Source organism: Accipiter gentilis, chromosome 7 (assembly GCF_929443795.1).
Source record: "Accipiter gentilis chromosome 7, bAccGen1.1, whole genome shotgun sequence".
NCBI classification, from domain to species: Eukaryota; Metazoa; Chordata; class Aves; order Accipitriformes; family Accipitridae; genus Astur; species Astur gentilis.
In genome coordinates, this window is record NC_064886.1 from 20,567,830 (window position 1) to 20,593,165 (window position 25,336).

At 39.4% G+C, this 25,336-nt stretch overlaps 1 protein-coding gene across 2 annotated transcripts in view; it reads left to right on the plus strand.

Annotated features, from left to right (window-relative positions):
• The window catches only part of ADGRD1 (adhesion G protein-coupled receptor D1), a 154,648-nt gene that overhangs the window by 100,524 nt on the left and 28,788 nt on the right, over positions 1-25,336 (plus strand). For both annotated transcript variants that reach the window (XM_049805505.1, XM_049805506.1), the window contains 5 exons: positions 179-282; positions 3,090-3,201; positions 9,524-9,677; positions 17,337-17,403; positions 18,380-18,446. In XM_049805505.1, the coding sequence (XP_049661462.1) occupies positions 179-282; positions 3,090-3,201; positions 9,524-9,677; positions 17,337-17,403; positions 18,380-18,446 (504 nt within the window). The remainder of the gene's footprint in view (positions 1-178; positions 283-3,089; positions 3,202-9,523; positions 9,678-17,336; positions 17,404-18,379; positions 18,447-25,336) is intronic.

Below are 25,336 nucleotides of genomic sequence, written 5' to 3' on the forward strand. Positions count from 1 at the left end.
AGTTTGGAATTGGCTCTTCAGTTCCTGTGTTAGAACCAGCAGCGAATGGTTGTGAACCTCAGCTTATATATGGGCGGATGGAGGAGGAAACGCGATGTGCAGGGGGGCTGACCTGTGGTTCTGTAGTGTAATAAATCAATTAATAGTTTTTATTTCTTTTTTTTTTCTTTGTGTACAGCTAACAAGAGAACACCAGGTGGCCCTCTCCTCCATCACTTACATTGGCTGCGCTCTGTCCATCTTCTGCTTGACGATCACGCTGGTCACATTTGCTATATTGTCGTGAGTAATTTTAACTTAATACCTGCTGAGCAACTATCGTGCAGAAAGCCGAGCAGTGCATTTCAGGCCACTGGTTAGGATCCCTCCAGGTGCTCAGGATAAAACAAAGGCTATTAATTCTACAACCTTCCTTAATTAGATTCTGCACAAGTATTTGTAACGGTTGGTTGGTTATTTCTAAATTACTTCCATTTCCTGAAATGGGCTGGTATTTATATAGCAAGCTATTTCCATCCTGTGAGGGATTTTTGGACTTTTTTTTAAACTCTCCATGTTTTGCTATAGTTCAGAAATCTTGCAAGGAGACTGTAGGAAGGCTTGGTCTGGAGATCAGAGCAAGTACAATATGAACAAGGACTGCAGGATCACCCCCTCTTCCCCCGCTACATTCACCTTTGGATTGCTTGGAGTGTAAAATCAGTACTTCTTTCTGCTTTTCAACTTTCTTGTCTGTAAGGCAGTGTGTTTATAAAGGTATGCCCAGAAAGGAAGGCTCAGTCAACATTAGCTGCCTCACTTCTGTTTCATACAGCTTGTACGCAATCACATCATATAACCCACATTTATTTTCAAATATCTTGCCGTTCTCTGTTAGGCTACTTTTCTAATGTGTTGCTTTAATAGGATGAAGGACACTACAGGGAGTGTGAAATTCACTCCGTGGCTTATGTTTAAATCCTCTGGATCTCTGTAGCCTCCTGCCTGTAACACGGCAGCCCCTTCGAGGGATCTGTGCGCTGGGAAGGTTTCCGCCACGGGGCAGTTTTAGGGTCTTTATGCCTGTTTATATTCCAGCAGTGACAACTGAGTTTGAGGCCCAGCTAAGCTTGATACAAACACTTCTGAAAAAGCTTTCATAGAGGTTTCTGTCTAAATAAAAAACAGAAAACCTGACAACGGCTGAAGTAACTTGTCTGAGGTTGCAAAGCAGATTGGGAGCACAGTGAGGAATGGGATTCTTCTCTCCTCTTGCACACTAAACCATATTCTTCCTATGCAGAAGTTCAATTTTTGATGTCTGTGTCTAAGCATGTCTTTTGGACATCCTGTTAAGAGGCCAGTTTCTAGGAAAAAGGGCTTGCTGAAACCCAGTTGCAATGTTTGTTTGTTCCAAACCCCGTATTATTTCCAAGTCTCAAGATCTGTGTTGGTCATACTTGGATTAAGTGCTAACGCATGGCAAAATCCACTCTAAATAAGTCCAACATCTGCCTATCTGGCATTGCGCTGCTGGCGTGTTTAGGCTAAAGGGAATGATCTGCTCCATTTTTGTCAAAGTGCAGACCTGGATGTTACAGTCTTTAGGAAGGAAAAAGGAGCAAAAGGAGATGGTATTGCTGCAGCGGGGCTGAAAACTCAAGAAACTGGAGGCAAACAGGAGACTTGGAAAGAGAGCTTGGACCCAGCTGACTGACACAGGGTTAAGCACCCCACCTACATACAGGATCATTCAAGCTGCCAATTAAAAATAATTTGATTAGGTTTTCACTGGAGAGCAAGGCCTCATTAAACAGCTGAAGTGAAATTTTGCAATGTAGTGTTAGATGACCATGAGGTAAGCGGAGAGGAATCTGGCAAGTTCTTTGCTACTTCGCGTACTGGCAATGACGGCTGCTTCCCAGGACGGTAGTTCTGATTGCCTTCTGGGTAACGAGGTTCCAGTCTGCGACTACACGAAGTTCCTTATTAGAAAGCCATTGGCACCAGGCAGCACAACCTGTCTCTTTGAATTACTTTTAGGACATTGATACTTCTTGTTGTCTCCCTCTTCACTCCCTTCTAATGAAGCACTGGCTGCAGCAGTGCTGGAAGCGCAGGGCTGACAGCAAGCCGTCGTCTGCACTGTCGTCTCCGTCACCCTGCCGCAGGGGGCACGCACCGTGTGTCACCAGCAGTTGCAAAAGTCATCACCAGCCAGTGTGACAGGACAAAAAGTTGGGAGTGCCTACCGATGTGTGGAGGTAGCGCTGCCGTTCACTCAGCCAAATGGTCCAGGTCTCCTGAAATGATTCAAGCCGATGGGAGGGGCTGGCAGGCAGTAGGGATTGAAACAGAAAACCTATTATCACTGGTACTGTTCTGTTTTTTAGAGAGAAGAATAAAATTATGCAAAAGGCCTGAAACGTTCAGATAAATGTTTTTGTTTGTTTTCTACTTCCTATTTCTGGATGAGAACAGAAACACGAGGTCAGAGGACTCCCAGGAAAGCACGTTGTTGTCAGATTTCCAGTTGGTTTTTGCAAACCCAAGAGAGAGATGTTCAAATGATGCTGTAATCAAGGTCAGGACTCTGTCAAGATAGGCACTGCCCATCCGTATAAGTAGCTCTAGTTCCTGTGCTCAAAACCCGATAATAGTAAATTCAATATTGTAACGAATGTCTTTTCACGTTCCCTAATTTCTAATACAGGCAAATGCCAACAAAATAAAACCAGAAACTCCGTGGCACAGGGTGGGCCAGATGGTGCAAAGTGCAGTATACTTTCTGCGAGGTGCAGATCTGACGTCCTTGACAGTGCAGCACCATTCAGGATCAAGCCCTTTGTTAATATTCTGTCACAAGTCATTAGCAGAGCTAGTTAATGTGCAAATCAGTCTTTCTGCTGCCTTCAGGATGGCGGCAGAATATCAAGGAAACCAGTTAGGTACCACTCCATCCTGGTGGAAGGATTGCTCAAAAGACACCCTGATAACCCCCCGCCAAATGAATGACCAAAAGTCAATCAAGATGCTTGCTGATATTTCATAAATACGTTTGTGCTTCTTGGAATACCGTTTTATTCATGTGCCTTTCTGTCTTCTGCCAGGTCTGTCAGCACCATCCGCAACCAGCGCTATCATATCCATGCCAATCTGTCCTTTGCTGTCTTGGTGGCTCAGATCCTGCTTCTCACCAGCTTTCAGTTCAGCCCTGGAACGGTAAGTGCTAAAAAGAGTGACTTTTTTTGTGAGGCACCTCCACGGAATGAATGCCACGTGCCATGGGCAAGAAAGTGTCTTGCATGTGAGATCTCCTATTTTTTAACGTGCCTTAGCCAACAATGACATCCTAAAACACTGGATAAAGCCTTCTGTGCATCCAAATAGTGTTATCGTAGTAGCTGGCCATGTCTGGATGTTTGCAAAAATGAAAGAGATATGCACCCATCAAATGGAAAAATCACCATAGTAATGGAGTACATTTCAGTTGTGCGTTCAAATAGCATGGCTGACTTCTGCCTGACATGGTTTATGCTTACTCTCATTAGTTCTGTGTATTGAAAACTGTAGGAATTCTGTATTGGAGAAAATGGTATGAAGTTTGTATTTAGGTAAGGTATTTGTATTTCTGTTAGGGTTTTGGGTTGTGGGGGTTTTGGGGGGTGGGTGGGTGGGGATGGTTCTTTTAAATTGTTTATTCTCTGCTGTGGTACAGTTTGCCTTTTTTTCCCTCATTAAAAAGTCATCTTATTCCTTTTGGAAGGTAATGAGCTTTCTGATGGAGCTGTGGCAATTTCTTCTTTCTTGGAGAGCAAGACAGGAGGTCTTTGGGTTTTGCTCATAGTTTTATTTGTGCGGTAGAATATGCTGTTTTTCTGAACAGCAGATTTATTGATCATGATCTCTACTCTGGAAATTTAGATGACTTTTAAGTATCATCCATGTTTATTTGACCTAAGTAATATTCAGTGAGAAAGGTATAGCAACTATTGCTTAATCAGCCAGAGGTGGCAGAAAGCATTACCTCTAAGTATCGCTGTGTAAGAGTCTAATCCGAGATCCTCAGTATCGTAAAACTTGTATATACTTCTCTGGGCATCTAAGGCAACCACTTAAGCAAATTACAAACACCTTCATATTGCTTATGTGGTACTTCAGCTCTATGCATGTATAGGCTTTTTCTGTCTGATCACATAGATTGGGACTTGAAATTACAGATTGATTTTATGGATCTGCTACTACATGTGGGAATTCCTTATACAGAGTACCAGGATCTAAACCATTAAAACTGGCATCTAAAACAGCTGGGTTAGATGAAGACGAATATGCCAAGTTAACAGTATTACATACCGGTAAATCCAATTTATTTCCACTGTTGTGTTTAAAAAATGTTATTTAAAGTATCATAAGGTCTGTTGATGGAAAGTCCCACCTGCAAAAAGCAGAAACAAAACCTGATTTTAAAATAATCTTCCAGTGTGCTCTGTTTTTGTAATGGTCAAAACTTGGCTACTTTAGCGACCAGCTGTTGCTCCATATTACTTTTGACAAGCAACGAGCAGCTTCTATTAATCTTTTATTATTATTTTTTTTTCCTCAGTACAAGTAAATATGAGGTTTGCACACTCTTCATTTTGCAACAGCCGCTTTCATTTTTATTCCACTCAAAGGGGATCCCTTGAACATTTGTCCAGTTTATAAATAACAATAATGTCTGGTTTTATATAGGCTAGTATTACCTGAGGATCTAAAAGCACTTTGTAAAACTAAGTTCATACTCTTTTGCTGTTTAACATTCAGGTAGGCTCTGAATGAGTAAGATAATGTGCAAGGGAGAAAACGGTAGGGAATGGTTTAGAAGGAAAATGAAACAGAGACAGTGGAGAGCAGCAAAAGATATAACTTACAACTGAAGACAATGGAAACCTGGCATTAGCTGCTGGAAGGACATAGGCTTGAGGGCAATAAAACGTTCACTTAGCATAACAGGGTGTCTTATTCTCACAGTTTTTCCTTTTTCACCCATTCCAGATTTTCAGACAATCCAACTGAGTCACTTCAGATAATGTGTAAAAGCCTCTTTACACCTTATCAAGGCCAGCGTCACCTCCAGTCTTTTAAAATACTATGAAATGCTAGTTGTGTTTCCTGGTTTTAGTTGGATGTAGGTGGATCCGGTGTCGTCCAGAGACCTGTCCCAGTGTCCACCTACATTTATAATGTGCCTCGTCCACACACAGATGTCTTGCTTGTTTAGCTAAGCTTGTGAAACGCTCACATAGACTTAAATTGCAGCTTAATAGGTGCATATTTTCATTTCTCTTAAACCTACTCAAAACTTACTTCAGTTAAATTGAAACAGTAGCACACAGAAAGCAAGACTTGTTTTATACCACAGGCTTTCCGAAGTGAAACACTTCACAGAATCCATGGATATTTCAGCCCTATCTCCTCTGTAACAGCAGTAATTGTAGGGCACAATACTGTAAAGATCTTAAAGTTGAAAAGCATGATATACATACTCTCTGCTACAATTTTATTTTTATTGTTTTAAGATCTTGGGATCAGGGGTGTTGTGATTCATCCTTCTATTAGTCTCATGTTCTTATCTTCTGCATGCTCTGTTCTCACTAGCTTTGACATTAGTTTTAATACCTTTAATTGCTTCTTTAATTGGACTGCTAAATGGTAGTTTACAAAAAGAGGGAGGCAGTATTTACACTAGAAGGTATAAATTTGTTTAATCTTGTGCCTCTGCCAAAGGTGGGTGTATCTAGTGCTAAACAGTTTACAAGAGCCCTTGCTTGAGAGGGCAAGTGGTACCAGTTTGCTTTGGGAAATACAGTGCAATAGGGAACGGCATCGTAGAAACAGGCCCTGAGCTGGCATCGCTTTCTTGCCTGACTGCCTTTAGACTCTCCCTCCTTTCCCATCTCCGTCTCTAGGGGTGTTTAGGTTTTGATTCCGGATATGGCATACAGTATTCCCCTGGTAATTTCAGATGTGTTATTTAATCATTTACACTTTATACTACAGCAATTTTCCTTTTGTAGAGGAGGAGTAATTTTTAACCACAAAACTCTATTATTCCTGAAGCCAGGATATCTTTCTTCTAGAGAAAGCAAATATCTTTGCACACAGCATTTTCTTCCTATGCCGCCACGCCCCTAAGATATCTTTGCTATCCACGTACCAGTCTAATGACTTCCTTTAGACTTTCAGCAATAGGTGGATTTGTTTGTTTCTTCGGAGAGGTTTGCTGTCTGAGTTACTTCCTCTCTGCTATAGAATAGAGCGCAACTTTTTTTTTTTAGCGGAATCCCAAACAGCAGTGTGCATTCAAAAATAATTAACCATCTTTAGGCTACCGAAGCCTTCCAAAGACCCGAGCATGTTTGTGGGAGAAAGTGAAGTATTATTTAGACATAGGAAAATTAAAATTGAAGTATAGTGTGTTAGGCAGTACTGTGTTTTTCCAGCACAACTGGAAATTTTAATGTGGCTACTATTTGCAGTTCTGCATCAGTGTATTGAGCTGTTTCTCACTCAGTACTCCTGCACGGCATTGCTTAAAACACTTCCAAACAGAGAGATGAAATGAGCTACTTTTGTTTATGATATATGTATCTGCAGAAATTCAAGACTGTGTATCAAAGCAGCACACAGATTGCAAGGAAGGGCATTTTCGGAGGCTTCTGTATAATGCAGTAAGATTGCCACTTAAATTGAAAACACTATTATAAGTTGAATTTAGAAAATTTACCTGTCTCTTTTAAAGAGACTGTCCTCAGTAAACAAATGACAATTATTTTCTGAGAGTCTGCTTTATTTTCTCAACAACAATGATATGAAGGCCTTGCTACTGGCTGGACTGATTTTTCTATTTCCACAGACTCACAAGTAGTCAACTGTAAGAGTAACAGTAATGAGATCTGTCTTTTTACAGGTATTCTACCAAAAGTAGTGTGCATTGTGTGATACAGCAAGGGACACAGGCTTGTTATTAATATGAAAAGACTCAGCTTTTCAGTGCCTTTTTCAAGAAGTCAATTCTGTCATTTTAGAGTATCATTTTAGAGTATCTTCAAAGTAATAATTAAGGCACAAATACAGAATGAGTCAACTTTGCTACGGATTTTATGTAAAAATCTGCAACTCGGTATTATACAAAATTGTATACAGACCAACCTCCTGCTACTTCACTATGTTTTATTTTTCTGCTGGTTTGTGATTCCTATTATTTCTCTGCTCAAAAATTGGAAAGTATCCATTTGACAGAACTAGCTTGTAAGTCAGCTTTATGTTGCATTTTTATTTCCATGGACTAATCTTCTTGTAGAAATCAAAAGGCATTGAAATGGATTTAGCCTTGTGATAAAATTAACTGGAAAGTTTTTTACAGTTTTTGTCAATAAGCAAATCTGATTTAGTTATATGTCACCAAACATCACGACATACTAAAAGACTTACAGATCGCACTTAGATGAATTAAACCCAAAGCTGTTGCTTTTTAATACATGTAGTCACAGTGGGTTTGCATTAGAATGTCCTTGCACTAGAACAGAACCAGCTGAGTACAAGCGAGAAGGTACGGGAAAGCTTCAGTTTGCATTATACTATCCAGTCCCAACGTTTTAATTTTCATTAGTGTACAAAATCCCAAACCATCAACGAAAAGAATAAAATGCCAGCACAGGGCAGCTAAGCTAATGCAACGAAGGGAACTAATGATTAACATCTGAAGACCACCGTGGCAGCAAACTGGTTCTTACTGGTAATGTTTCCTCAGCACACAGACTCCACCTACCTGGATACTTTACTGTGACTTGTCCAGGTAAGGAAGGGAAACCCTGAAGAAAAACCAAACAAACAAAAGTCTTCCCATTTACATGGACTGCATGCAAGCAACTCCTCTGAAATTCTGTAGGTGTCACAGAAGAGATGTTACAACTACAGAGCAGAATGACCATCATCAGTATGCTACAGGATGCAAAACTGAGATATAGCTGGGCCTCGTTCCAAGAGCATGTTTAAAATGTGCCTTAACTGAGAGCAAACCAACCAAGGTTATCTTGTGGTAAGATCATTGGCAGTCACATCTGTTCAATTACTGTATGATGAGCAAAACCACTTGTGGTGAGACATCCTCGAAAAGCAATTAGTGGGGAAAGGAGAATGTGCTGTGCAAATACGTGAGAAGCGGGGAAGAAGAAAGGATTAGGTTTTCCTGTTTTCGTAAGGTAGGCTGATAGGAGACTTAAAGAAAAATGTAAAGATCTCTTTGAGGAACACCTTAAGGAAAAGCCAGGTCTGAAGTCCTGTCCTGCAGCGCACAGTGGGCCATAAGCACTGAGGCGGGTGTAAACAGGACTCAAGAGGATGTTTTTACTTCTTGCTGCATGGCCTTAGTCATGGCATTCCTCTCTTTTGGGGCAGCATTTGTTTCACTTCAAAACACGTTGTAGTTTAAATTGAAACAGATAGTCCCGTTCACACCAGGTGGGCTCACTTTCTAGATGGTATTCTTCCGTTGCTTCAACAACAGAGTATGTATGTATTGTATTAGCTCCTATTTCCATAGTCTTGATAGCACATAGTGAATAAAGGGCTATCGAGGAGTATTTGAATTGTCTGTAAACACCCTACAGAGAAGACTTTCAGTTCTTTGCCTTATTCACTAGGTGTGTTGTTGTCAAATATGACTTCATATACAGCTGGTACGTATTTCAGTCTACTGGAAATTGAGAATTCAAACAGGCAGGCAAACTAGATGCCCACCATAGAGCATTTAGGACTCAAGAGCCAATGATAGCTTGCTATAATTTTTTGAAATGTCTATATTAGTATTGCTGATGGAGGAGCATAGGGGAATTTTACAGAATTCCTCACCAAGACAGACAGACAGTGGAATACAATGTGATTTAATTTCTGTGTTGTGCTATTTTTGATAAGAACAGCCAAGCAGGAAAGCCATATGGCAAAGCGTAACTAAAGAACAGGTTCAACATGGCATCTTATTTTAAAATTTCCATGTTTCGCTCAAGCTTCATTGATCCAGTGACTTCCTACCAGTTCTTCATAGAAAACGAGGATTGAAATATGCTGGTTTTTCTACCATCACAGAACAGGGAACAGGGTACAGGACAATGCCTGTACCCCCGCTTCTTTGACTCTCCTATATTTACTACAGGCTCAGCAACAGGATGTCAAGCCTTCAGTTTTGAATTCTTAAATACTTTGTAGACTTTAGTAGGAGTATTAGTCCTTGTTATATAAACAAATAATCAGTTGGGATTTCCACACCATGTTTGGCAATGTTTTTTGGTTTTTTGTTAGAAGGTAAGTGGATTTGTTACTCTGAAGCTATTTGAAAATGCTGTAGAAAAATGAAATTCTCTACTGCTTTGTTTCTAAGACTGTTTTGTACCAGTGATTTAGCATTTACAGTGTAAATGTATACAGAAATAAAAAAAAATAAATTGGAAAAGCAATGTGACTGCATCACAAAGAATTAATGTATTATTTTTTGTTCTTAATTTAGGTGCCTTGCAAGATCTTGGCCATTCTCCTTCATTTTTTCTTCCTGAGTGCTTTTGCATGGATGCTGGTAGAAGGATTTCATCTTTACAGTATGGTGATCAAGGTATTTGGGTCAGAAGAGAGCAAGCACTTATATTATTATGGAATTGGATGGGGTAAGCATTTAGTAGCTGCTTGTTTTAAGTTTCCTCACTGTAGGATAAGATTATATTCAGAAGCATATGTAAAATGGTCATCTTATGATCATAGTTTGCCTTACTGAGAGTAGGTCAGTTGGATAAGAAAATGCATAGTTTTTCTGACTGTAATCAGACTTTAAAATGTAGAGTCTCTAAACCTAATTCCACTGCAGTGAATTGCATCGCCTCACTAGGCCAGATCACATCCTTAATTAACAAATCAATAGCAAGAGTGTGGGAGGGAGGTCTCACTGCACTGGTATGGTCTTTTTTTGGCTCTAACTCACAACACTGGCTTATTCTATCTGTATTCTGCAATCCATACATAAAAATTGGTGCAGTAGCACAGGAGTATCACAAGACTTCATCAATTGATGTTTTGTGCCTTGAAATCCTTAGATGAAAAAGGCTGCATGGAACCTCAATATTATTATTAAGAATAAAAATGTAGTCCTATGACACGGGAATCTCACAGATAACAATGCACAGCTTTTTAAATGCAGTAATGAAAGTATGATCTGTGTGCATACTGAGGAGTCGAAACTGAGTATTTTGTTCCAGACTCTTCATAGCAGATGAAAGCTAGCTTGCTCTCACTGTCCTGGAAGTACACAATGATGCTTGACAAACATTTAGAAGAAGAAGAAAATCTCATATGCTGAGTCAAAAGGAGAGATGGAAAAAGATAGCAAAGGAATATATATGTAATTACAGATAATTTCAAAAAAAGGTAAAACATGCATTAGCTTTCCCCCAAAAAATTCATTTGAAAGCTGAATGAAAACCGATTATACCAATACTACAGACCCTCTGCACTCATAATTGAAATATTTAATACCTATTGGCACCATGCAGATCTGGCTGATAGTAATGCTGTTCACTTATATATTTCAACAGCTTCCTACTTGTCCTTTTTTTAACATGGCCTTTTAATTCTGTACACCATTCCTCTTTGTTTTAAAATCTCCTGCTTAGCAGTTCTGTCTAAGGGCCATTTGATACAGTCCTCTGGTGGACACAATATCTGCTAGATTGAGGGGACAAACTGCAATTTGGTTAGAAGTCTTTTTCTTTGCCCTCATTGTTTCTCTGTGACAGGTTCAAGAGTATCACGTACATGTGTCCTTATCCTGGTTGCTTTAAAATAGGTTTTTTTCTCTTAAGGAATGGACAGATTGCATGCCAAGAATACACATCTTAAAGATTTGGTTGATGAAAACATTTGAAAGCTGTTTTGCGGAGATTTTAGTAGAGCTGTGTAAAATAGTTCCTTTGGGTTTTTTTGGTTTTTTTTTTGTTTTTTTTTCCCTCCAAACCACTACTCAAAACAGGCTAGGTGGAGTAATTGATCTTTTTCATGCACATAGACCCAAAAGTAAGAGAACCTAGACAAGCTGAGGGTTGAAGGCATTGGAGATTTGTAGATTCTTCTAGCTTCAGTACTAAATGTAGAGAAACCTGCTGATGTTAGAGAGGTTTCTTGTGGATTTATTTAATCCAGAGCTCGTGGAATACAAATCCAAGCAGATCAAACCAAAGAAAATGTTCTCATAAGCCCCTGAGAACTCTTTCTCCTTCAGAAATAATATGTAAAAAGCCACAACTGTTAATATAATAATTAAGAACTGGATTTTAATTCACTGGGGTATTTGCTTATAGCAGATGCTTTGATTAACTCAATTTACAATCAGTCATTAATTACCTTATGAAAATAAATTAATGATTTATATGTGCTGCAATGCACCTTTACCCTTTTTTTTCTGGCATTTTGTGGAAGGTTTGTTTATTGTAAAATAGCAGTGATCTACAAAGTGATTTAGAAGACACAAGGATAAACACGGCATCTGACTGTGATAGACTAGTACTAAATGTTGCATTTTGCCACATTTTATTGCAATATGATTGCTACCACTCAATTAGTAGTAATTAGCACAATGAGAACATAGCCTATTGGTACATAACCCAACAGAATGTTAAATGTGGTTACTAAAAAGTCTCTTCAGTGGTATTTTGAGTAATGCTTTGGAGGATAATCCCTCAGGCCCAACAGTAGGTATTTGTCATCAAAATAGATGTATGTGGCAAAATACAGGAGGCACCAGCAGTAGAAGTTTCTATATCAGTTTTCTTGGCAAAGATTGTGTAAGAAATCTGGTGGCATGCTCTGTTTCTTAAATGCAGCAAAGGTACTGTTGGAGGCAAATAGTGGAAGACATCATCCATAAAACAGTAATACATATCTTTGTGTAAACCTTTCAAAAGCCCTTTTTCGACAAATATTTTAATTTTGGAAAGCATGTTCCAATTATTATTCCTACAGTGTCTTGGGAAAAAATATGTTTTCTGAAATTCAGTAAATCTACCATGTTGCTGGGAAAGTAGCACATATTGCTTTATTTTCTCCATATAGCTCAAAGTATTTACATTTGAATTAAATATTAATTTCCTTAATCATATCTGACATCATGTCATTGCCGCAAGTGTGTCTAAACATTGCTGAAATAATTTAACTAGGCAACTGTATTCCAAATTGTTTATCTCTTGATAAGTATCAGGGCAACCATCATTCAGTCAACAGCATCGCAACTCACTGTCTGGTATTGTAACTCTGATGCTCATTCAGTTGGTAATGGTGTTGCTGAATAATGATGTTTTTAGAGATAAAATCCACACTGTAGTGTTCACTCCTTCAATGCTTTAAAGGACAACCAGGTTTGTCAGTTCCCAATTTTCTCTTTTGTTACCATATTGGCACTGAATATGAATAGAAATGTTTAAGTAGAGATCAAGCCTCAGCACTGCCTTCAGCAGCAATGTGTGCTCATGTTCTGTGGGGTACAGTTTGGGTTGTTCTTCATGAACTTGATGAAAGTACAATAGAGAGAAGTTATATATATATTCCATAAAATTCCCACATCTAAATAGAAGTCTTGCAAGGCTGGGGAAAGAGGCTAAAAGGGTTTTGTCCTGAAATTATTCTGTTTGGCTCTTAAAATGAGGGTAAGTTTTCTTTGAATGCAACTGTCAAAAGGAAGCCGAGCATTCATGTGCCATCCAGAGACCATAATAGATATTAATTTTTCAGTATCCAATAAAAATGGCCATTTCTTTACACTTTGGCGTAGCTAATTATTATACTGACCAAAGATGGTTGAAAGAATTTGAAGACAACAATGCCTCATCTCATGTTAGCCAGAACAGATAGTTCATTTCTTCATTCTTTGCTTTTAATTGAAGTGTGAATGCATTTGACTTTTGCAAACTCATAGTTTCTGGAATAATGACAAACCCCAGTCCTGAATTTAAAAACCCAGACCCACCATTCTTATTTAAGCAGAAACACTGGGCTAAGTACATGTGTAAAAGTTTGCAAAGTCTGTATTAATGACAAATCGAAACTTGAGGCAATGAGAGGAGATAGGGACAAGGAACTCTACACCGAGTATCACTGATCTCCTAACATCAGTTGAGATTTCTGAGAGATAGTACTCCTGTGAAATGAATTCAACAGTAATCAGAGAGACAGGATACCAAATGTGCAGAGTTGATTGAAGATCCTGTGGATTATCTTTAGTCCCAAGGGTGCTAAAATTACTTCAAAGACTGCAGTTGTCAGAAATTCAAAAGAAGAACAATCTGAGGAAGGTGATGATATCCTACCTTTAAAACTACCTTGAGACTGATTGGGGGACAAAAAACACTTTGTTGCCTTGGTGATTCAGCATAACACACACAGATTATTGTAGCAAAACTTCTCCCACCTACCCATTTTAAGGAAATTGATGATACAGTCTGTGATACTGAAGATTTCGCTGTGGCACGTTGGCCTTAACATGGTTTGCTCTTTCAGACAATCTCCTTTCCTTTAGAGACTGCCTTAGAAGGAAGATTTTGTTCTGAGCTGCCAAAAGACGTACATTTCCTTATTTGCTGTTTCTTGATGTAGTCCCAGACTTCTGCATACAGTGTAATGCAGCAGAAGAAAAAGTAAATAATAGAAAATTAACTTCTACAAAACAAATGGGAAATATACTTTCCCCCCTCAAGTAAAATACATCTTTTCAGTATTGGAAGGAAATATACTTTCATTTGTGTCTAATGCTTCATCTTTCTCAATAGATGACATATTTAGCATTTTAGAATTAATGTCCTAAAATTGCTTTGAATTGTCTGCCACAGAGTTTCTATAGCCTGTCTGGTTTTTGCTATGTATAGAATACACAGAAGCTTTCAAAATACAGCATACAGATTTACAAGCATTTTCCATTTTATTTATCATTAGTGCCTCAGAAACATAAAGCAAGTGGATTAGATGTGAAGTTGAATGCTGAATAAGAGGATGTAGCCGACATTCTTTGTAGGCTTTACCCTAGTGTCTGTATTTGGGCTGCATTGAGGGAGAATTCTGTCTGAGCAAGGACTGTGTTATTGGGCTTCCTGTGCCAGGTATTAAGAGTTTATACCTGCTACGCAGGCTATATTTTGATGCCGAGTTTGGGAGGTAGCTTTAAATTAGCTGGCTTGGGGACCCAGAGAACTCGAGCTGCAGCAGCACAGGGCTCCATGTGGGTTGATTTACCCTGTTTGAATGTGATGCTGTATTGCTCTAGGACTACAGAGACATGGATGACACCAGTGCCATAGATCAGCTGGCAGAAAAGTGTGCTAGAACATTTTCATCTGATATTGTGCTCTGGAAGGCACAGCCTGTTGCATCGTAAATTTGGCTATTTGGAGTAGGCTTGGTGAGCATATTTGTAGCATCTACTACCTGAGAAAACATTCAGATACAGTAAACCCCCATAACCATATTTCTTCCATGGATGATAACCAGTGCCATCACAACATTAACATTACCTGTTATGGGTGTAGACTAAACTTCACAGCTCTTATGTGATTATTACTGACAGAAGATTAAGCAAACACACTTACTTTTGTGTATAATATGTAACGCATATGAATTTTTCAGTCCAGATCAAATCTTATGATCCCCATAGGCTACATGTATTTTTTTTCAACCTTTATGGAATTTATTGCATGGTTGTTTCTTAAAGAAAAAATACTCCAATTTTACTGTAACAAAACCTTGATTCTGCCTCCATTGCCCTTATCCATTTAATATCTTGTTAATGCAAAGAAAAGGCAAACACTGCACTGTAGGCTGCAGACCACTTTATTCTCACTGACTTAACAGCTCTTTTTATGCAGATGACTGCTCTATGCTTCATCTGCATAAGTTTTATTATCTTCCAAAGGAAGTCTGTATTTAATTTTCTTCTTCACTGCCATTTAAAATGGATAAAGAGTCATGCTAAATCCTTTGAATATCCAACATTTGACATGGAAAAAAAAAGGCAGACTGAAAGTATAAAGGAGAGTTAGTTGGGCACAGGTATTTTTGCTTCTGTAACAAAGTCCCTGCTGTGGGAAGACAACTTGCACCAGAAGACAAACAGTGTCAATCAACAATGTCTACTCAGCAACCAAAGATGTGATTGGGAATGTGTAGACATACCTGTGGGACCTTTAGTCCAGGTAGCTCCCATATCCATGGCAGACTGAGTTTCAGCAGATAGGCTTACATCTGTGCTTAATTGCACTGTTGAATATAATTATTTTTTATTTTGTTCAAATATGTGTAGGAATTGCCTTTCTTAAATAGAAAAATGTGACAGTAAACTCAAATCTTACCTTTGCTTAGGACTTGCACAAGTATTCCTTACAAGGAGTTATTCCTGATTTGGACAAGCATGGGAGAGCAGAATCAAGTTTATGGGACATAAAACTCCATCCTGCAGATTGGATTTCAAAGTCTAAGACCTAAACAATGCCTGTAGATGCTGCTCCTGAACTACTGAGTATCTTTCTTGTTTATAAATACAAGGTGCTTCTAACCACAATCATTACAGAATGAAAATAATTCTTCCAAAAATCATAGTTCTGTCATTACAGGAAAATTTTACAGAATTTTATGGGGATGATATTGGTAAGATTAAGCAGAAATTGCTTGTCAGAGAATTCTGCAAAGCCTCATGCAGAAAACCTGAAGAATTTAAAAGCTATCATGTCTAATACTCTGTCTGCGACCTGGTTATTAAATTCCTTAAGATGATAAACCCCAAACCTTCACATTTTATTAAATCATATGAGAATTAACAGACAATAATTTAATATTTAAAGGGATAAGGTTTTACTATAGTCAGAACTGTTGGCAAGAAAAACCTCGCTTCCTCTCCAGCTCCTGGCCTGGAAAGCAGTGTGAAAGTGGCACCACAGCGTATCGCAGTGCTGAGGGCCAGAGACACGCAGCTCGCCCTGACAGCAGGACGTAATTGTCTGCCTTTGTATAATTCCTGCGTAATTCTGTAAAGCACTCCTCCACCTCCCAGGATGCAGCACACTGGCACTGTCAAAACCCATCTGGAAAGACAGTCTTATTTTAAACACAGAAATCTTGTAGAGCTATTACATATTTATGTTGAAATAAGTCGTGGTTGGGCATCTGAGTGGGATCTGAATTTGCCTCTGTCTCTTCAGAACTGTCTCTTGCTGCTGTGTGTGATGCTCTAGATAAGTCAACGTTGCCATTTCTGTCCTCTCACCTGCTAGCCATGCACCCCTCAGAGAAACTCAACTTTTGTTTTCTAGATTGTTTCATATTCTTGAACAAGGTGCACTTACTTGGGGGGAAGGTGGTTAAAATAAGCCTGATACTGCTCCACAGGATATCACCGCTTGAATAGCAAGAGACAGAAGCGACATAACCAAAAAACTGGCTGAAAAAGGACTATGATTCTCAATGAAATTAGCACTAATTCAGTATGACTGTTAAAATAGTGCTTTATTGAAAAGTCATTTTGTTTGTCTGACATTAATTGATTAAAACATGTTGTATTACACAGCTGCAGGAGGATGTCAAGTTAGACTTAATTCTAAAATTACTCTGAGCTTGCATGGTTTAACCCCAGCCAGCAAGTAAGCACCACACAGTTGCTCACTCACTTCCCCCCCCACCCAGTGGGATGGGGGAGAGAATTGGAAGAAAAAAAGTAAAACTCGTGGGTTGAGATAAGAACAGTTAATGGAACAGAAAGGAAGAAACTAATAATGATAATAATAACAATAATAAAATGACAATACCAATAAAAGGATTGGAATGTACAAAACAAGTGATGGACAATGCAATTGCACTGACTGATGCCCAATTAGTTCCCGAGCAGTGATTTCCCCCCCCCCCCCCAGCCAACTCTTCCCAGTTTATATACTGGGCGTGATGTCACATGGTATGGAATAGCCCTTTGGCCAGTTTGGGTCAGCTGTCCTGGCTGTGTCCCCTCCCGACTTCTTGTGCCCCTCCAGCCTTCTTGCTGGCTGGGCACGAGAAGCTGAAAAATCCTTCACTTAGTATAAACACTACTTAGCAACAACTGAAAACATCAGCGTGTTCTCAACATTCTTCTCATACTGAACCCAAAACAGCACTGTACCAGCTACTAGAAAGAAAATTAATTCCGTCCCAGCCAAGACCAGGACAGAGCTGTTCCGTTGTCCACGTGAAATTTAGCTGAACTTGCAGGCTTTACTTGAAGACATACTTTTGTTCCTAATGTTGCCACTGACTTTGCTTTTTTGCAGGCTGCCCACTGGTGATTTGTGTAATTTCTACAACATCATCCCTAGACAGCTATGGAGAAAGTGGCAAGTGAGTATGAAGATGTCTTCACTCCAGGTGCAATAAGGATGAAAAATCTGATGGGGAGAAAAATTCATAGATCTGTTACTAGGGCCATAGTTCTGCAAGATCCTGCTGAGGAGTAGGGGAGATAGCCTGCAAAAGCACGACTGTTGTATAGGCATATTCTTGGACCTAGAAGCCCCAGGTTTGCTTTTCACTGCTGAGATGATGCACAAAAAGCTCCAGAGATGTTTTGCCTGTTTTTCCCTTTTGCTGCAGAGGCATAAGGCCTCATACAGTGAGCTCCCTGCTTACCTCATAACAAGATGACAATAATCTTTGATTAAAGATATTTAATCTTTTGAAGAAAACTGCCATTAGAATAGATATTGCTAAATTTTTTGCAAATTAAGTTCCTTTCTAATTTGGAAAAAGAAAAGCAAATTTATCTGAAAAAACACCATAGGATTCAATTCTACCATAATGTAAGCAAGGGATTCGGAGCAAAGGCTATTTCTGTGTGTGTGGTAAACTGGTTTATATCGTCACTGCTGTAGGAAAGACGTGTAAAGCTGACAGCATGTTTCCCAGCTTCTTCCTCACCACCAGCCAGGCAAGGCAGGAAGGGCTTCGATTTGTCTCTTGCTACAATGACAGTGCTCACAGCACTGAAATGACTGCCGGTGATACAGGGTACAAGAACAACAAACAGCAAATAAAACATTTCCTTTCTTCCCATCTTTCTGCCCCTATCGCTATTTGAAGACGTGCTGGGGCAGATAGCTGTCACCGACACTCTGCGAGATACAAATCAAAATGAGATCCTGCCTCAGATTCCCCGAGTGTGAGGGGAAAAGGAGCTTCTTATTGATGCTCTATCTTGCCTCTTGCTTTTAAAATTTATCTGTCTTTTTGCACCCTCTTTTAGTCTCTTTTAATTAAGAACATTACTAATTAAATGTCCGTGTGTTTCATCTGAAATCATTCTGATTTTTCTCTGCAGCTGCTGGCTTTCGCTAGAGAATGGAGCAATCTGGGCTTTTGTGGCACCGGCGTTGTTTGTAATTCTGGTAGGTAAAACCACGGCTGCTGCCGTTTCTTGCGGCACGTCTGTGTCAGCCACGCGGCAAGACTAGCTGAAGGTCTGATGTCAGTCCTTGTGCCAGGCCAGCGAAACACCAGAGATGAACGGTCCAGAATCACTTTGCTCCTCCTCTGATTTTTCTGTTGTTGTGTATTAGTTTATGCATATTAATTCTCACACTATTCATTTCACTATGCCAAGAAAAAAATACAACCTAAAATACTGGGACAGCCCTCTTCTGAAACAGCCCTGTTGGGGCCATTAATAACTGAGTGGAACCAAGTAATCTTCGGAGTTTTAGTAATTCTCAGATCCCCCAAAAGAACAAACTCTGCGGTTTGTGTTTCATATACACCAGTAAAAGTTGAGAGGCTGATTCCACCCCGCTGGAATTTTAAACATTTGCTTTTGCAAGTTCCCTCAGTGAAGATGATCATGAGCAGAGTTTGCAGGCAGCCCGCAGCGAGCAGGAATGGGTTAAAACAACGACATGAGCTGCCACGCTTTGGGTGAACTCTGGGGAAGGTAACAAGCTGCCTCCACGCCTGTCTTCTTGCAGCGATAAGGAATTTGTGCTAGCCCTCTGATACTGCGTTCAATGTCAGGTACAGCAGTTTGTGTGGCTGATCGAGGCCGGGCTGTTCGGATGAGTTTGCCGGGGTTCGGGTGGCTGCCGCAAAGACCTCTGCCAGCTATAATGAACATCGTCTTTCCAGGGGAGGGTGCGGGTTCATGGCTCTGATGCTGATACACAAATGCTCCACAGCAGTTTAATTATGCCCACACGTTAAATTACAGTGAGTTGTAGCATAATCACTATGATTGCTTAAGGAGTCAGGGGTGTTTGCAGGGATTAAGTGGGAGATTATTCCTCCTCAGCACTGCTTCCAATACTTTAATCGATCAGGTTATCTACGATTTTTTCTGGGGGTTATAATGTCAAAGTGACAGCATGAACATGGAATAGACTCCCTGGTTAGTGAAATCAGGTTGTCTTTAAAGCTTTGCTTAGGTTGTAAAGACACGAGCCCAAATCTAGACCAGAGCCTGCCTGCTGTGGTGTTTAAGGAGGGTCAGGTAAAATAAGATCCTGACTACTTGTATGGAGGAACATCAAAAGAAGCCGCTGACTGTACCTTGTAATTCCCGAAGAAAGCTAGGATTTCCATGGAAAACACAAAGAAACTCCCCCAAATTTCATCACATAGAAAAAACCCACAAATCCTGCTCAGAAGCCAAAGGAAGGGAGGAAGGAGAACTATTCATATAGAACTAGTGTTTACCATTGCATGTCTCTATAACGATTTGGCAAGCAGAAGGTGGCTCCTTGGCTGACCTTTTCCATCACAGACAATTTTACCCTGTGGCTTAATGGAAGTCCTAACATTTGCCTGGGAGACAGAGAAATCAGCACCTCTTAGAGGCAGCCCAGCCCAGTCCAGCATCTTCCACCCGAGATACAGCCTCTGAAAAACTAGGCTATATAAACATATATTTAAACTCCAGTGAAAATAGCTGCTATATTGATGTGACAGAAATTGTCTCATGTTAGCATTTTAATCAAATTATTAATGGCAAGACTGAAAAGTCACTGTGCAGTAAGGGCAGAATTTCTTTTACCTAAGTGAAAGCATGTACCTGTAAATAAGAAATGTTGATCACTGGATTAGAGCTGGCTAAATCTGGCCTTTGTTCCAACAACTTTAATTCCTTCTTGGCCTGTACCTTGGACCTTCTGTATGTGAGTTTATATTCAAAGATATGTAGATATTGAAGATTGAAGAGCAGTTCAAATAATCTAATATTCAAATGTCTCCTTCTCGCATTAGCACTTGCTTTCTGGCCAGTGTTCAGCAGCAAAGGAGGAAATAAGATGCAACCAGTAAAATCAAATCTTTCCCAGCTGCTGTCCAAAGATGGTATTAATCAAACCGTGCCAGAGAGTTAAATGCTTACTCACCTGAGTGAGCATGGCTTTCAACAATTTGCATGCGTAGCTGCTTGCCACTGAAAGTAAGGGTTTAACTGCCTGGCTCTCACTTATGATATATATAATATTTGTGTAACTCAAGTTACATTCTTGCAAGGATACAAATATTTTGAGAAAGAGAAAGAGTGAACTCACAAGGTTGATCCATGTAGAGCAATTTGTTAAATAGTCTAAACCCAGCCCTGCCCAAAACAGCAGCAAGCTAGCTGACAAATTATTCTCTCTGGGCATTGAGTATGCCAGCTGAAAAATGTGTTAGTGCCTATAGGGAAATAACAAGGCTAAACACTATTTTGTGTGTACATGTGTGCCTGTGCTCTCTAAATAACGAATTAGCCACTAGTTGCAGGAACTAGTGTTTAGCTCTGAAAATACTTCTCAAAAAGCAGTTTTTGACTACTTCCATCTACAGTTCCTCTCTGCCAAGAAAAAGGATTATGCTGTGAAGAAAACAGGGAGACTGCTCTTTTCAACTCCTACTCCCTAGAGACTAGGCAAACACAGTCTACTTTTGTCCTGTCACAGCCTCACAGGCAATATAGACATCACGGAGCCTTAAAACAGAATGATGTGGTGGGAGTGTGACTGGGAAAAAATACTCACACATAATTTTCTCGGGAGTAATTCACAGAACCTCCCAGCCCCATATGGATTCCCATAACCAAAGTGCTCTTTCCTTGGAGTTTGAGTCAAGGGATGTGATGAAGGAAATATTTCCTTCTATGTGTAGGTCTTTCGGCTTCTACCTCCTGCATCTTAAGTTTTAAAGATCACTCTCCTCCGTCCCCCAAACCACCTCGCCCAAGCCTCTATAGCATCCTCTTAAGGCACCTTCGCAAAAAAATTGTTGCAATTCATTTGAAAACCAAACTAATCTCAGCCAAAGTTGGCCTAGGACATGTCTTCAATGGAAAAAAACCAACCTGACAAAGCACCTGAATTCTTGGAACAAGACATTAAAACTTCTGGCAGAAGGTTTTGTTTGTTATCAACCATCTGCTGCCTTAGTGTGTTTCCATAGATATGGCAGAATTAAGGAAATTCTGCGGAAAGCATCTATGTACATGGAGCAGTGGGTGTGCTGCAGATAAACCATTGCAAGGGGGGGAGATGTTGGGCCACAGTGGCAAGTCCTTTCTATTGTTTTGCTTGTAAGTAGTTATTTTCCTGGTGTTTTTTACAAGTCTTTTGGATAAGCAGCATTTTTATGAAGCTAAATGATTTTCATTAGCGTATTGCTAACCGTTCTGTGCTGTGAGGATGTCAGCTTTGTAACCAGTGTCTTCAGATGGGACTCCATGGAACTTGGGTCCCAGGCTGAGATTGCTATCACTGTCTTCAGTTGGTACTTGCTTATGAATATTCAATAATAAAAAAATCCTCTCCCTTATACCTGCTGATCATACATGATTTATTAAGTTCTGTTGCCTCATGGTATTTATTCATACCTTTATGTACCAGTGCAGAATTAGGATATTTTCCATATGTTGAGCAGTATCTTACCCTGCAGGTAGGCCCACTGATCGAAAAGTGACAATTTGTGTCCCTTCTTAGACATCATTCATCATGGGGAAAAAGTGACAGAATTGGACCCATAGTGTTTAAAGGCCCTGAGACAACAGGAATCCTCAGAGTCATTGAAATCAAGTACATACTTAAGCGCTGTGGTGGATTAGGGCACAAATGAACAGACCACAGCTGCTAAGCTTCTCATTTTTTCTTATTAGCACTCAGTTATGAGCACTATTACTATTTTAAAATTAAATCCTTCATTATTTTAAAATTAAATTTCTTCTTACTTAACCAACAGGAAAGCATGCAACATTTTTTTGAACAAGGGGACAGATTGTAAGAAATTAAAAATTAAGGAATGATATTAGGAAAGAGTAGAAGTCAGGGATCTGTTACACTTTATATTTATTATTTATTTTCTTGTGTATTTCCCTTCCAACCTTGAAGTTTTGCTCTGATATTGAGCTCTGACTGGTGTGATACTACATTCATTAATATGAAGTCATGTGCAAAGAAGTCTAAAATAACTCAATTTAGTCTATTCTATCTGTAGTTTCTCTGGGATAGACAGAAGTGGAATCAGGCTGTCTGAAATCATTCTCCCAAATTTTAACATCAATCTACTTTAATCGACTAGCTGTGTTTGGAAATGCATAATACCCAGTAGTGATTTCTGATGTGCCCTAGCAATGGGATTCAATTGCAACAACTTGCAGTGTTGGTGTGCTACCACTGATGTCATGATAAGGATCAAATTAACTCACACCATGAGAGAGTATGTTAAACCTCGGATTGGAAGAGTCGGTTATGAATCCCTGTACCATTGCCTGAAACTGAAGCAGAGCCTAAAATAGTTTGTGGTTTTAGAGGAAACTGGTCAATGGATTTAATTAAGGCAATATGTTTTATCCTTTTTTTTTTTTTTTTTTTTTTTTAGTTCCTCTGTGCTGCCAAGCCTTTTCTTGGCTAGGAAGCAGCAAACCACATCAGAGGGTTTTACACGTGGGATTTCTGCACTGTACTAAAGAAGAAACAAAAATCTCATGAGACTTGGAGGAAATCTAGGTGACACCCCTGCAAAAAAACCTAAGTGAGGGAAAGAATTTGTCTCGCTGTATCTGGTCTGAGGAAATTTTTATGGGAAAAGATTTTGAAAGAGGTCCTTTTTAGCCATTTAACTCTCTTCCTGATCTGACAGTCTTTAGTGAGATGAAGTTGTCGCTAGAGCGAGCCAGAGCTCCCTGATGTCATTGGGATCTTTCCATGGGCTCTGGTGGGCTTTGGATCAAGCCTACAATAATGGGAACTGGCAGCTCCTGCTGATTTCGCAGAGACTTGCGAGTGCCTGAGGTTGGACAAGCTGCCTTGAAAGGAGTCCTGTGAGTTAGGAAACAAGTGCTAATGTTATTAGCTATGGGTTTTTTAGAAGTAGAGTGTGGCCAGTACCTGCAAGCAAAAATACTCTAAGTTCCTGTGTAGTTTTAAGGCAAAATAACTGCAACGGTCAGGTAATCTGGCCTTTCAGAAAAGGACCTTTTCAGAAAATAGGACCTATATACAGTTCCCTTATCTAAATTTTTATCCTCCTAGTTCGAACATTCTGATATAGGTTAAAGCATGATGAGTGTTTCATCAACTAAGCATTCTCCTATTCAGCTCACTGGCGAAGTGTTTACATCAGATGCCAAAAAAAATCACTGGAGGAACAATTCAGTGGCTGTATTTTTGTTTCCCATTATAAGGGCAGTGGAAATACCTCCATGCTTTAATTACTGAAACATTAACAAAGGAAGACATTTGTAGCTAATCTGTTTATTTAGGCTGGCTGAGATTACTCTAATTTCTCAAAATGCCTAAGCAGAAATTTTAAAGTGGTTCAGGAAATTTAAATATAGAACTTCGGGACTTGAGTGTAATGGTTCGTTGCTAATTTTACAAGTACCTTGGTTTTTATCAGCAGTGAGATCACAGTGTTTCCTTCTCATCTTTTAAACATATTACTAATGCACCCTGGAAATGCACACTGTCTGCACGAGAGGAGAAGCTCAAGGCCTTTTTAAATTTCCACTTTAGACCATCCAACATACCTAGGAAATTAATTTCCAATTTTATTTCTTTTATATAAAGAAGTTAAAAATCAGCTAGAAATGCTGGATAGTTTGTGCTTTAGAAAACCACCTAATTTGTCTCCTTTGAGACTGTCTTGCCTGTGCTGTTTTCATGACCACATCTTAGGGTTCATGTCCAGTTTGAGTGAAAGCTTGCAAGATTCTCAGTATTCATTTGTTGGTGCTTATTGTTCATAACTTTCATTGCCTGTTGTAATATGTAGGAAATTCAGAATTTGAAGAATGAGGTTTCTTTTTTTTTTTTTTTTTAAAGTAATTGGATTTTTGGGGGGAGTATTTTAATACATGTTATTTAGGCATAATCTGCATATTTTTAAAAATGCTATGCAGAAAGCAAAATCTAGGTGTGTCTAAAAAGAATTAAGAATGGAAGAAAGCTTTAGGGTTAAGTGTTTGTGAGGCTGGCAGGAGTGTGCTGTTGTCTGCAGTTAACAGAAAAAGGGATCATGGAGCAACTGTGGCAGGATGAACCTGAACTGTCAGTGAGACAGCCACAAAGAAGTGTCAAAAAGGGAGACTGGTATTTTGGATAGAAGACTAAAAAAGGCTGCTGAAAGATAATGTGTCAGGGAAGAAGTTAAGGGTACAGAGAGGCATTTTCTGTGTAATTCCCATGAAAAACTGGAGTAATGATGATGATCGTTTGGTGGATATGCAGCAGAAAGTTGGAGAGTTTGGAGAAGAGAGAAAGAGAAGAGAAAGTGTGATTTGTTGATGTTCATTGTCTGCTGCTTCAGTCAATATGTATATTTAGCATATAAATGGGTTTCTCAAAAATGCTCGTTACCACCTCTAAGAATTTCTAAAAGTTATTTACAAAATATGATTTGGTGGGAACAGGGAAAATGATCCCAAGACCATTGAATTTCACCTGTTATTCGTCTCTGTAAAGCTGATTGAACAACAAGTACACTTGTAATTGAAAAGCTGTCAGATTCCACAGGGTAGTCTTTGGATGGGCTAAAAAGTGGTGGCAGAAATGAACTATAACTGCCATACTCCTACTTTACACTGGGTGATGGTCTGCCCTTGGAAATCTAAAATTAAAAGAGTGGTCAGAAGGTTTGAAAAATACCGAGGAAATAATTATCATCAAAGTAAAACATTCTTTAATTCACTCTCTCATCCTCAGAATTAGAATATTTATGTCAAAATAGAGTATGATTATTGAATTTTAACTGAGCAACAGCACTAATTTGAAGTCTTCTCTTTCTTCTTGTTCTGCAGTTCAGGATAGTTTTGTTC